Raw genomic sequence first — 14,558 nt, 5'->3', positions numbered from 1 at the left:
AATAACTTATGTTTATATAATGTATAGTACTGTTTCAGACAAAGCAGGTATTCATGAGATTAGGCTTAAGGCCTTCATTGTTGTAGCATGTCAGAGAATAACTTTACAAAAAGCAGGTAGAACTAAAAAAGTCTAATTTCACTTACATGAATTTTATGACTTAAATAGAATGTGTTCTATCCTTAATAATTATTCCCTTTTGTATATTACAGATTAGTTTGATGGCATGCCAATAGAGGTTTCTCAACATGACCCTGTTGGCCACTACTTAGCTAAAATAATTTTTCTGGGTAAGATGAAATAAAACCTTAGTTTGGGTTCACACATACCCATCTTCATGAGTATCCAGTTAGAATCCATTTGTTGAGATCCCTGAAGGAAATAGCGTCCATCTGTCCACATAGCGGCATGTTGCTCTGTTATAATGGCAGTTCCTGTCAGAAAGAAGAAAAGACAGCAGAACTGAAACTACAGAGACACTGGCAGACATTGGTCTCAGTTAATAAATCCAAGAAAAGAAAATATTAATCAGATGTTAACATCTCAAGGCCAGATGGAGTTTTGGAGTTCTCGCTGAAAAAACTTCTCTTTGCCTGCTAAGCCAAACCACTGATGACACTAATAATGAATGTCCTTTGGTATTAAAAAAGAAATCATTTTTTGGTAAATCAATGGAACGTTAGGTATATGAAAAAGAAATGCTGATCCTGTAAACCAAAGTTCTTTGTGTCAAGGCAGAAGAAAAGGCTGGAAATAAAAGATAATTAAATGTATCTGAATGGTCACTGGAGATCAAACCATTAAAATATGTCACTTCAGCAAGTAAGGGAAAATGCCAATTGGAGCATTGTGAGAGGCAATTTCCTCTATGATTAAAGGGTGGGGAATCTATTGGATGATTTGCTTTCTTATAATTATAGAGGTCCACCAGAGCTATATATACTGACTTGTTAATTTGTTGATCTTATTTTGCTTAGCAGGCAAACGGAAAGCCATAGAAAAGGTGACTTGACAACGTTAGCACTGCATGTTAATCAGTGGCACAGCTTGAAACTAAACCCAGATCTTAAGACTACAGTGCAATGCTTGAAGCCACAGGAAATGTTGCTAAACAGAACATGCTGTTCTGATGCAAGACTCACTCTCTTACACACACATGCACACAAATAGAGGGAGGGAGGGAGAGAGGGAGACAGAGGGAGGGAGGGAGACAGAGGGAGGGAGGGAGAATTAGTGTTCAATGCTCAGTGATTTCAGATGCAGAAAATGTTCTTTAGGGAAACTAAACTTGGCTAACTGATATTGTTTACTGCAAATCCCTGAGTACAAGTATCCTATTTTCATAGGCCTTGGACAGAGAAAAAGGAAAGCTGCAAGTACTCTATGAAATAGCTAACAGGATTTTTGTTTTTTTGGAGAGTCATCTAAGGGTCAGCAAAAGCTCATTACTACTCTGATATTACATCACCAGTCCAGCTGGTGTGTACACTGAAAGGGGAAGCAACAATTCAAACCTTTCAAATCTTTTTCTGCCCAGCATGTAAACTGCAAAACCAAACAGTTCTTCAGAAATGAGCTAGTCATACATACATACAAATGATTATCAATAGTGTTGTAATTTCACGTCCCCAATATACGCAGGGGAAAGGGGGAAGGAAAGTCTCTAACTATTTCTAAGGCTGCAGTCTGATGTGTACTTACCCATTCTGGATAGACATGGATAGAACTGCACAATCTCATTCACTTTTATTTAGAAGTAATCTCAGTTAGGGATTACTTTGAATAGATATACATAGAATTTTATTTGAACACAAGAAAAAAAGAAAGCAGGATTGTTGGGGATGCATATGAATGTGGCCTGAAAGATTTGAGTGTAATCTATCCAGATATGCAATGGGTGCACAATCTAAAGTCCAGAAGTGACATGGAAAAAAAGAGTGGTCTGGAAAGATTAGAAAATGTGATCTGTTTCTTTTCTAGTTACATGTTTTCTATTAGGAATCAAAAAGAAAAAAGAAATGATTTTGTGCGTGGGTAGAAACAAAGAAAATAGGTGGTCCTACAGACAATCCTATTTATAGGATGTCCATCGTGAAAAGTCAGAAGTGAATAAACTCCCCATCTTTCAGCTTGGTCTTGTCTACAGCCTGTTCATCATTGGCCCATGGCCTTAACAGATTATCTATTATATGTGGTCCACAAAAATGTTGAAAAGTAGCAATATATCATCATATTCTTCAAGCAGGAAGTTCACATGTGGTATTCAAGAATGTTCTCTTAATCACTGAACGTGGAATTAATACATCAAAGTCTCTGAAAGAACTTTAAATAGTCAACTTGTATGGATAATTCTCTATGATCAGCTGATGTTTTATTGTATTAAAAATAAAATAAAAAATAAAGAAACTATCAGATTTGATGGACAACAACATTTTCCCAGTGAGGACAGGGATTGCCAAATGTTAAAAACAGATGACTAGAATGTCCATTTAATGCATCTGATGTATCTATATCATTCCACACATAACTAAATAATACCTCAGTGCATACCAGTGGCAGCATAAATACCATTTATGTATTTTATTCTATTCCATTGAGTATAGAACAGTTTATGCAGAGAGCATATTAACTTTTGATTTTTTTTCTTTTTAGTCATTTTATCTGGGATGCATGTTCTTTTTTTAATTCCAAGTGATATTTTGGGGACCGTATTCTACAGGTGTCTGTCTGAACATCTATATGTAAAAGCAGACAAAGGAAAGAAAAGAAAAATACAGGAGTTTAGCTTGTCTCTATAATTTAGTGAGAAAAACAAAGGGCCCCATTAAAGGCCCCATTCATAGAAAGAGAGATTTGGCATTGGATGCTACAGAGATACCAACTTTAATAGGCTGGACACAATTCTAGAAACTTACCTGCAGAACCATTAAATCCACAAATGAATTCCCTACGGCAGTCACAAGGTGCAATGTATTCACTCTAAGGAAGATAAAATAAAAAGCAAAACCAATGATGATCAAAGGGATGCAAAGTAATAGAAACTACATATAAATTAGCCTTGCTTTCCTGCTGTTTTTCTTTCAGTCTTGAAATACGCAGAGAAAGATATTATCAGATGTCTTTGTATCGTTAAGAATACCAAAAAGAATACAGTGGATCTATCTCAAGCTTTCCTTCTTCTTTCAATGTCAATTAAGTAGCATTACAATTGATACTTATATGGTAATTAATCTTAACTATGATGATCTAAAACATATTTATATCATTTTTAAAAAGTTATTTCTACTAACAGGGATTAAGATGTAGAGTTTCTTAGGTTGCTAGTCCTGGGAAACCTTTCCCTTGACAAGGGATCTGGAGTGGCCCCAGGGTTCATTGCTGCCATGATAACCATAAACCAGATCCACCCTACTGCACTTTGCTTTCCATTGAAGAAGTGTTTGTCTACAAGAACTATGTAACTGTATGCAAGCCTCTAAAAGCTTGAATACCAATTATGTGATACTTGACAATGCCAAGTAAGCTTCAAATTGAAAAGTTTTTATCAAAAGACTGCCTCACTGAAATTATATCTTGTTGATGATCACCGATATCACAGCACAAATTACAATTGGAAACTCTGTTTGTTGCAGTCTATTTGGTGAAACAGCAACAGTTTTTTCTATTGTCTGGATTACTTTAGTGTTTTGTTTTGTTTTTCTGAATGGCAGTTCTCAAGCAGAAGACAATCCAATACCTGATGAGCATCTCCTGAGGGCACAATGTAGGCTTGAATGGGTTCAGAAACATATTTGGAATTTTTCATCACTTGCCGAAGCTGCTTCAGCAGTTCTGTAGTCATTTTCGGAAGCATGGTCCTATTAGAAAAACAACAAGTTAAGAGCCCTGTTGATTTTGTACTGAAGGTTTAAAATTCCAGAAAATTATCAAGTAGAATTTTTCAATTGATATCACTTGAATCTATATTTATAGCCTTTCCCAACCTTGCACAGTGCAGATCTGTTGAAATAGCAGCCTATTGAATTACCATTCATTGTAATCTTGACTTGCCTTTGAAAATACTTTGTGCGTGCACACATGCCTTTGTGTCAACCTTGACTCCAGGTGCCAGCTGTTTTGAAAAGTCCCTGCAGTTTTCCTGGCAAGATTTCAGAAGTAGTTTGGCATTGCCTTTTTCATGGGGCTGAGGGAGGATGACTGGCCCAAAGTTACTCATCTGGCTTTGCGTCTAAGAAAAGATTAGAACTCAGAGTTTCCCAGTTTATAGAGTGGTGTCTTAACCACTAAACCAAACTCTCTATGAAAAGACTAGTGGACAAGAGAGAAAGAGAGCTCTTAGAAACACATTCTATATATTTGGGGAACAATAGAAAAGGCCATCAGCCTTCTACAATTAGTAGAATTCTTTGAGTTTTAGTCTTCCACTAAATGCCCAGTCACAGAAACACTGGAGTGGTTCATCATGGATCAAAGCTGGTTGCACAATTACTTCCTTGATAAACTCTCACAGATCTTACGTTAATCATCTTGAATTATTTGGCAGTGGATAATTGAAAGAGGGCAGCCTGGAAGAAGCTGTATATAAGGAAACATTTGGAATTTAAAAGCAGCAGGTGCTTTGAGACATAAGAGAAGGGCAAGGACACAGAACAGGAAGGAAATAATTCACAAGCTGCTGCTGTTTTCAGTCGTAGGGAAAGTTCTGAGAACCATCACCTCTTCCATGTTACTACATTTCCTTGCCATGAATAAATTGCAGGCTCTACAATTGTTCAAGGATTGTTTTCTATAGTAAGGGTGAATACTTGTTTGTTCTGAAAGTTTGAATCTAGTAATGTTAGCCATATTACGTTACACAATTTTGTCCAAATTCAAGGAAGCATATATTAGTAGTTAATGTGCTGGACAAGAACCAGGGAGACTCAAGTTTCAATCTGCATTCAAAATTTAGCAGGTAATCTTGGGATAGATTCTTAGACTGATTTCTTAGACTAATGTACCTCAAAAAATTATTGACCCTCTGGCATACACTAGTCCTGGAGCTGATCAGTAGTTCCAATCTTGAATGGGCAAATGGTAGGTAGATAGACAGACAACAGTCTGTCTTAGACAGCAAGCAGACAAGAAGGGAGGCAGGCAGATAGGAAGATACATAGATAGGCAGGCAGGCCAGCTGACCATTATTTTGGACATAGCAGTACGTCATTCATAGGCAGCACTGAAATGATACACTCCATATTATATGCACCTAATATTATACCACACAATCCTACTTAGTACTTTATATTACAGAGTTTTACAATAAACTATTTCCCATAACCCCATCTAGATATTTGAGACCTAATCCTAGAGGGAAAAAATAAAACAGAAAAAACAATGAAGTTGCATTATCGCTTGCCATCTCTGTTTTCTCACAGACAAAACAAGAGTTAAGAACTAGCTCTTTGAAATGATTTTTTTTCAGACTTTTCAGGCATCAGGTATACCTTTTGTTCAAACAAGCCTTATGTGACCATCATTCTTTTCACCATATGGCTATGTTGCATATAAGAGTATGGTGCACGGTATTTTCAGCCTTCAACTGATCAACAATGCTGGAAAATTGTTCCTTATAAGACTACTTTAATTAATGTTCTGCTTTGTCCTCACACAATTCTGGCAGATAATTATATATTTGGAGGCTCTAACATCAGCTGTGCATTCTCAAATGACTCTATTTCCTAAATGGCATAGATTTCACTGGACAATCAAATCAAATGTTTGCTACATTAAATGCTATTGACATATTTTAAGATTAACTGAGGATTGTATCTGAACAATTAATTTGGCAGGTGCTTGATACTCATTCAAAAAGCAGAAGACAGGGAAATCTGACATATACAGCAAAGTACTCACACACTAATTGTTGCTGAATAAACTTCTTCAAAGTCACTGTGTTTCACTTAGCATGGTGCATTAACTAGAAGGCGTTTTTCCTAATTCAACCATTTTTTTATCAAATCAAGGTAATTATAAGACAATATTTCTATCCCTTGGAGAACTATGATGTGGTAAAGTAGGTTTGCAAATTGTGAGAGTGTGTTACACTAATAATGCAAAAAAGAAACTGCCAGACAAAATTCATTCTTCTTTGGTAAAGGAAGGTAGAAAAGTCTGAGTTAGCATCTTGCATTTTCATCAAGTTTTTCCAAATTCACTGGTAACCACCATAAATCCTTTTTTCCTGCATTCTCTTTCAGGATTATATTTGTTATCCCTACAGAAGTTATGGTACCTCAACACACATTAGATCAACTGAAGTAATTGCTGTTCGACAGAAAGTTCACTGTTGATAAATCTGATTGCATATCCCCACTCCAATATGTACCACGGCCACTGATCAACTAATGAAGCAGAAACTGCCACTAGCAGGCAAGAATCAATTTGAAACATGGCATCTACTACACTGTAACCAAGCTTTTTGTAACACACTGACAATAATGACTGAAATACAATTTAAAAATTGAGCTACTAGATTTTGCTGATATGAGAATCTAATCCCCATCTTAGAATAATACTTTAATTTAGTAACGTTGTGAAAAATATGAAAGCAAATAAGCTAGAAATAAGACTAATGTTTCAGTAGCCTTCAGATACCTAGTATAATTCTAACCAGTTTTCCTTCTAATTATATATTCTTTTTTCTCAAATTAGTTTACTTTAGAACCACACTTTATAACCATTCTACTCCTAGATTCCTATTTATATGAAATAGGTGCATGACATAAAAGAAAGAAAACCACAGCTTCTTTCCTTCCTTCCTTCCTTCGTTACTTACTTAGTTATTTAATATTATTTTACATCTTCAAAAATTTATTCCTGTTCCTGTTTATATTCCTTGGGCTTGTAAGGCATTCTCTCATTTTTCTGCCAAATGAAACAAGCACAATGTTTCCAATAGATAGTTAGTTCCATTTTGGGAAGGAAGGAAGGAAGGGAGGGAGGGAGGGAGGGAGGGAAGGAAGGGGAAGGGAAGAACTTAACTTTCTTTTATGTCATGCAGCTACTACCTAATCTGCATCTTTAAAGGATCACATTGATTTCAAACGATGTATCTCCAAGGCCTCTGCCATAATACTATTAAACTTCAAAAGGGCTGTCCTTTTTACTCCCTTTCCACTTCTTTGGGGTGAGTCTCTAAACCAAACTGCTATATTCTGAAGAATACAGATGATCTCCTCATTTCATACTATACACATTGCAGGCAGTACATTTGATATTAAAGTAACAAGCAATAACACAAACAATAAAGTCAAACAAAAATGAAATTAAGAATTTGTGTCTCTATAAAATAAACCTTGGAAAGCATTATACAACATCATCTATATGGTCCATATTTTACCTGTCCCAGGTAGTTATCCTTCCAAAACCCAAATTTCCCAGCCTTGGATAGTGAAATCACTTCTGTGTTCTGTTCTTGCTCTTCATTAACTCAGCAATGCCTGACAAAGCAAAGGGCAAAACTTCAAAGGTAAGCAGACTTTGGCCACAATAACCTCTTTCTTTTCATAATGGATAATTGCAGATAATGACTGTTGCAAAAATAGACTGTACCAGTTCACAATAGCAGAACAGAAGGCAGCGTGACATTGGGAGGGAGAGGAGGAGTAGGTTGGACTTCAGTCTAGATTATTCAGCCAGAAATCCCAAGCTCATGTCAAACTCTTAACATATTTCACAGGATTAGATTGTTCAGAACACAATAACCATATGAACTCCACTCAGTTGCCCGAAGCTATAGGCATATACACCAGCCTCGGGTCAACTTGGATCAATTTGTCATAATTCCAACTAACAAATCAGAAGGGTAGCATGCCAAAAGCCTAAAACTCATATAGAAAAAAAGAAAACAAATTTGAAAGAACCATGTGTATTCTATAGGAAGACACTGTGAGCTATTCAGAAGTAGAAAAAAAGATAAAGAAAAGTACTTATTCATTAACTTTTGTTCCAGGAACAAGTACCACTTAATGCCCTTGATATGCTACTAACTAGTAGGAGGAATTCCATAAAAGGAGTATTTTTTTTCCAGGGCTCCCACTTGAACTCATGCCTCTCATTGCTACTGCAACTATATGAGACAGGAACATTCTTTTTTTCCCCTTCTAGTACAACCCCTGCTTTCTTTATTGCAGCTCAATCCGTCATCTCCCCAAGGAATTTGGCACAACCTACCACCTAATACTTGCAGCCTCCTGAGAAGTTTCCTTAATTTGAGCACTTCCTACACAATAATTTCATATTTCTTTGTGAGTGTCCGCTTTGCTCCCCTTGGAAGGGGGATAATGAGGAAGAAGATGATAAAAAGGTCACCAGTAGATTAAAGGGAAGAGAGGGCACTGGAGGATACTTGTCATTCCAGCCACCACCTTATTTCATCTCTATTTTTATTATATCCTTGCTCACTTTTGTAGTGAAATAAAAAGTTTTCACAGTGAAGCCAAAGTGGGCGGGGGGGACTCCAATTGCTTCTGAATTAAAAAGTGATAGTGACAAAGTAAATGGCACTTTGCTTTGAAGAAAGAAGAGCTTCCACCAATGGAAAACCACTGACCTTAAAACCTCAGAGAAAATGTGGCAATTATGGATTTGCAGTGGTGCCTCTGAGGCTGGAATGGGATAATTTACCAGAGCCAACTCGCTACAGCCAACTTGCCATGGCCAACTCACCATGGCTAACTTGCTGAGGGATAATTCACCACTGCTAACTCGACACGGGCCAATTTAACAAATACAATTTAATTTTATTTAAAATAAAATTCATGTTATTTTTTGTCATTCACATTTCATTCTGTCCTTCCTTTTGCATCCTTTCTTTAATGATTCTATTCCATCATTTCTTGCTATTAGTGTAACTCTTGTCCTGCAGCAAATTGTCCCACAGCGAATTGGCTGTGGCGAGCTGTCCTGAGGCAAGTTTGCTAAGACAAGTTGACTGTGATGAGTTGGCCATGGTGAGTTGGCTGTGGAGTTGTCATAGACCCCTCTGAGGCAGCACCTCAACAAAAGATAAGCAACTTAGCTACTGAAGATTTTGTCAAGACAAGCAATATGATTGGAATAGAATAGTGAAGCACCAAACCTAGATATGTACACCAATTTCGCATGGAAGGTGCTTTAGTCTAGTGTCTGAAGTACTGTGCTGCATGAGTTTGTTAATTGAATATAATTCCAACACAGCTTTTCTATATCAAGCAGTATATGAAATATAAGTAAATTAAGTTAACAAGATCATACATTCAGTTAAATCGTAAGATATGTCAACATTATTAATCATCCAAAACCTATTCTCTTTGATTTGCCAGTTCGTGTCCAAAAACTAATGCTTGAAAGGTAAGCGGCAAAACAAGAGAATTATTTAAGTCTTCAGTCACTGAATCTTGTCTTGTTTTCGCTTCAAAATTTTATTTAAAATGCCATTAGAAAGATGAACTCTTTGTTATATATGGAAAATAATAAAATGAGAGAAATACCAACTGTACTTTAGAAAGAACTGTCATTTACCATAATCCTTTCAGAAGCACAATTAAAACCAATGAAGAGCCCCAAAGCTATGAATATTTCGTCAGAAATATTGGATTTCAAATGTTTGTTCTTAGGGCGCCCACTATTTATCTTTTATATTGGAAAGTTAAGGGTTTGCATTGACTAATTAGTCATTTAAACATGACGGGGTCATGTTTGTTTAGAGTTTGGGATTGAAGAAAAGAAAACGTAATTAATGCTAGAGCAGATGATTTTTTTAGTTGTGTTTCAAGTGCTAGACTAGAAACCAGAAGACTATGAGTTCTACCTCTCCCTTAGGCTTGAGAGTCGGGTGGGTGACTTTTGGCCAGTTACCCTTTGTCAGACCAAGCCATCTCACATGGTTTTGGTGTGACGTTTATTATTTGTTTAAGGTCCTGTTTTGTTTTGTTTATTTTGTTGTTTATTATATCATTTTAGTGTTAGCTATCCGATGAATTTAGTAGTTTTTATCTGTTTTTCATGATTTTCTAGTTTGGTATGCTACCCAGAGTCCACTGGAGCGGGGAAGTTAATAAATTTAATTATATTCATCACAATCAGATAGATGTTTAGAGTGGGTTTGGTATTTTTATCTACCTATTGAGTTCTCCCAAGGACTTGGAACAGACAAATCTTGTTGGACTGCGTTACAGGTATTGTCGCAGGATGCAAGTTGTTCCTAGAAAGTGTATAACTGATTATTGCAACACCATCAGATAGTACAGTAGAAGACAAAGAATAACCCAAAATAAGAAGAACCCAAAATATCAAAGTTTGAAAAACAAATTAAATATGCCATCTAGAAACTCTGTGCATTGACAAAATTTTCATCTGTCGATTACAAAAGGCTAGCTGCTTGGATCCACATATATATTAAACCAATGTATTATAAAATACTACATTCTTAGGAAGAACTTGATTTGTACGGAAGCAAATGCCAGCTAAAGAACTAGCAGCTGTGACTGTACATTGTTGTGTGTATAATAAATAATATCCCAGGTCCTTGGGAAGGACTCGATAGGTGGCTAAAAATGCCATATCCAGTCTAAACATCTGGCTGACTGTGTAACCTTCCATAATAATAGGTGAGTTATATCCTTACTTAAAAAGGTAGGATATAATACAAGTAGTCCTTATGACCACAATTGAGACTAGAATTTTTGTTGCCAAGTGATGCAGTGGTTAAATGAGTCACTTGCCCAATAATATTACCTTTTTTGTTGCAATCTTTAAGTAAATCAAGTAGTCATTAAGTGAATCCAGTTTCCCCTATTGACTTTGCTTGTGAGAAGCCTCCTGGAAAAGTTGTAAATGGTGATCATGTGACCCTGGGATACTACAACCATCATCAATACAGTCGATTGCCATTTTGATCATGTGATCGCAGGGATGCTGCAACAGTCATAAGTGTGAGAACTGATCGTAAGTCACTTCTTTCATTGTTATTGTAACTTCTAAAAGATGGTTGTAACTCAGGGACTACCTGTAATATTAATAAGATTTAACAACTGTTGATAAGAAAAAGTCTGGAAAGGGATATGGCAATACCTGGAGGCAGCAGAATAGAAAAGAAAGAACTGAAGAAAATCATAAACTATGAAGAGCTGTAAATAAAGTAGAATGCCTTTTGCAAAACAAAGCAAAGATAATACCAAAAGGAATAGGTGCCTTGAGTGCAATCTCAAAACATCTGGAGCATCATCTGAACACCACTGACACTAAAAAATCACCATCAGTCAATTGCAAAATGCAGTTTTAGTTGGAACACCTCACATCCTGTGATGTTAGCTTTAAAAACCACCAGACAACATCTGTCACTCCCAGGTCCTTGGGGAAAGGCTTGATAGGTGGATAAAAATGCCAAATCCTAACATCTGACTGTGTGACCAACCCTAACAATAATAACACACACATGAAATCTTTTATAAAAAGCTAATTATTTCTGGGTTTTTTCAAACATAGTGAAATAGTGGAATTAATCGGTGGAACGACCTACCTCCAGAAGTTATGCTCCAACACTGGAGGTTTTTAAGAAGAGATCGGACAACCACTTGTCTGAAATGGTATAGGGTTTCCTTCTTGACCAGGGCATTCGACTAGAAGACCTCCAAAGTCTCTTCTAACTCTGTTATTCAATTATTATGTTACTAGTCTGATAGTACTGGTACCAACATATTTGGTACTTTTACCTATTATTTATACTTAACAGTGGATTCACTTTCCTAACAAATCAGTAGTGGATAAAGAACATCTCATATTTAGCCCTGACTCTAACAAAAATGTCAAAGACTGCTTCCCATAACTTGGTTCATATATCACACCAACCTGCCCAAACCTGAGGCCCACAAAGTTTTGCAAAATCTTTGCAAATGCTGACACCAAACTGAAGGCTTAGATATATGAAGAATTATATTTATCAAATCTAAGTGATCTGATCCAAATTAAATTTGGATTAAATCATAGATATGTTTCTTCTACTCATTTATCTTGGTTCTGTTTTTTTGCATGGGCCAAAAATAGTGGGGTGGGGGAATAATGAAACCTGTATCATAATGATACAAAAAAATACAATTTACCTCCTTGCATCAGATGTCAGGATGCAAGGACATATTGGCAATTTTGGACCATGGTGTGCATGTGTAAACTTTCTGATATAATGTCTATGGAGTTTCTCAGTCATCGAGGTCATGGTTGTCCCAAAGGTGGTTTTACAAGATGAGCTTCAAGAAGCTTCTTGGATAAGTAGCAAAACGTCTTCAAAGAAAAACCAGAAAGTCCAGTTGCCACTTGAAAAAGCACTTTTTTGACATAACAAAGTTATGAGGCAAGCCTCCTGGAACACAACTTGAAGTGTAAATTTTCCTTCAGCCTAGAAAGTACTCTGGGCCTTCACCACAATCCAAGTTGTGTAAACAACAGTGGCTAGGTTCATTCTTTCAACTAAATCAAAATTGCATCTTTGAACAGTTGACATTCAAAGGAAGCCTTTTTTGGAAGCTGAAGCTGGCCAGCAACATGCAAAGTACTTGGGAAATTCATTTTTCCATGAGATAGGTTCAATCAAAAATGCTAGTTAAGCAGGTAAAGCCCCCCTTGAAGTTTCTGAAATTTATTTTTGAATGAATACACACAGAATTAGAGAAAGCTATTCACACGTGTGCATTTATGGATGTCTTGGAAGAAATGTAGACACTAAATTGATTAAAACGCTTCCGGTTTTCTGGGAATTCCTGACATCTTAGCTATTCTGCTCCAGTCGCTCCAAATTAGCTTCATTTATATAACCCCTGCACTCCCATCTGGTTTATCATTGTTCGAGCCTCATTCCCAGGTTGCCAGGAAGCCCGCCGTGTGCTTCTTCGCCAGCTCACGAACGATTCCCATCCCGATTGGGAAAACAGTATCGCTCCCGCCTCAACCTCTGAATTTCTCACCTGATAACTTTGCAGGAAGGGGGCTCTCATGTCAGCGGTTCCGGAAACTGCCAATGCACTACTGACGTCTCGGACCTCGTGAACACCGGAGGGAGGAGCGACGATTCTCAGCGCTCGCCGTCTTTCTTCCCTTCCTCGGCTGGAGGCGTTCCCGTTGTTCCCATTGAAGTTTTCCCCGGGAGGACTGGCTCCTCCAGCGGAACGTTAGCATCCACCCGCTTCGTTCGCTTCTCCTGCAGAGCTGAGCCCCTTTCTTTGTTTTTGTTTTTAATCTTTTAAGAAAGCTGAGGAATTATGTGTTCACAAAGCGAGCGATCCCGGATGATCAGATGGAATCCGGAAGACAGAATCAAAAGCCAGCTACATTTCAGCTGGATGTGTTGTGCGAACGTAGCCTTGGTAATTTTTAAAAGCAAAGCTTTTACTACTCACTACAGCTTGGTCAACAAAGCAGGACTATATGAACCACCATAGCATGTTGTGTTAATCCGCCCATATTTCCGCCTAATGTGTTCAGTAGGCAGAGATTTAAATGGCGGTGCATTTCTTTTTACTGTCTCCCATGCTGTAGTCTATCTGTTATACTAAATTGGCAAGGTAGAGTACTCCCGGAAGGCACTCAACGGAGTGTCTTCCAAATATATTGGATCAGACCTCCCACCATCCACACATTTATTTTCCCAACAAATTATCTCCAGCTAGCATAGGATTTCTTCTGTAGTCTTAAAAAAATCTGGGAAACATCAGATTGCTGTAATATTTCTGAAGCTGTGCCTCTCATATAATTTTCTTTGGTTCTGTTTTTTTTTTTTTTAAGATAAATGTATATTTTGAGAGGCAAAGCATTCGTATTGTTCAATTAGTCATTCCAAGTATGGCTAATTCAACTTTATTTGAACAATAATATAATCAGTTTCCTGGTTTCTAACCTGGCACTTTAACCACTAGACTGAACTGGCTCTTTCCTACAAAGCCATCAAGTGCTCAGTTACTCAAGCTCTAATATCTATCATCTGGACTACTGCAATGCACTCTACATGGGGCTACCCTTGGAATCGATTCAGAAGCTTCAGCTAGTGCAAAGTGTGGCAACTAGAGCAGATTTTGGGGCCCATATTGCATTTCTGCTCTGCAAACTTCAGAGCTACCAGTCTGCCTCCCAGGTGGTGGTTATGGCTTTCAAAGCTCTTAATAGCTACTTGATGAACTATCTCATCCCACGGACAAGCCCATCCTTGTGCTGGCAGAGAGGGCCTTCTCTGGATCTCATCAGTCAAAGAACTCCAACTATCGGGTTCCAGAAGAAAAGGCTTCTCGCTTGCAGCACCCGCCCTTGGGTTAAGAAATGCCTCCACCCTTCTATCCTTCTTCAAGAGCCTGAAGACCTGGCTCTGCTGGTTGGCCTGGACACCAAATGGGAGCACACCATGCTGAAGGTGGCTACTGGATTCATGGCAGACTCCACTCCCTTTGCTTTGTGCTTTTCACCTGTCCATCTTTTTGTTATTGATGTATTCTCATTTTTTAAAATTCTATTTTAATTTTTTGTTCATACTTCATTTTTTCCTTCGTATTTTT

At 37.5% G+C, this 14,558-nt stretch overlaps 1 protein-coding gene across 4 annotated transcripts in view; it reads right to left on the bottom strand.

Annotated features, from left to right (window-relative positions):
* Nucleotides 1–13,376, bottom strand: part of XPNPEP1 (X-prolyl aminopeptidase 1) — a 36,231-nt gene extending 22,855 nt beyond the window's left edge. The window contains exons 1-6 of one of the 4 annotated variants that reach the window (XM_087964585.1): nucleotides 12,981–13,376; nucleotides 10,144–10,225; nucleotides 7,382–7,481; nucleotides 3,737–3,857; nucleotides 2,916–2,979; nucleotides 330–434 (exon numbers count right to left, since the gene is read on the bottom strand). In XM_087964585.1, the coding sequence (XP_087820711.1) occupies nucleotides 330–434; nucleotides 2,916–2,979; nucleotides 3,737–3,853 (286 nt within the window). In that variant the 5' untranslated portion in view covers nucleotides 3,854–3,857; nucleotides 7,382–7,481; nucleotides 10,144–10,225; nucleotides 12,981–13,376. Of the gene's footprint in view, nucleotides 1–329; nucleotides 435–2,915; nucleotides 2,980–3,736; nucleotides 3,858–7,381; nucleotides 7,482–10,143; nucleotides 10,226–11,542; nucleotides 11,652–12,980 lie in introns of those variants that run through there. The other 3 variants (XM_026684078.2, XM_087964584.1, XM_087964586.1) reach the window with 3 other exon arrangements.
* Between the last annotated feature and the right edge of the window lie 1,182 nt (nucleotides 13,377–14,558).

Source organism: Notechis scutatus, chromosome 4, assembly GCF_049901735.1.
Source record: "Notechis scutatus isolate UNSWTSFEM ecotype Mainland chromosome 4, rNotScu1.2, whole genome shotgun sequence".
Classification (NCBI taxonomy): Eukaryota; Metazoa; Chordata; class Lepidosauria; order Squamata; family Elapidae; genus Notechis; species Notechis scutatus.
Note: the sequence above shows the minus strand (reverse complement) of the source record. Positions and strands in the feature narration are given on the sequence as shown.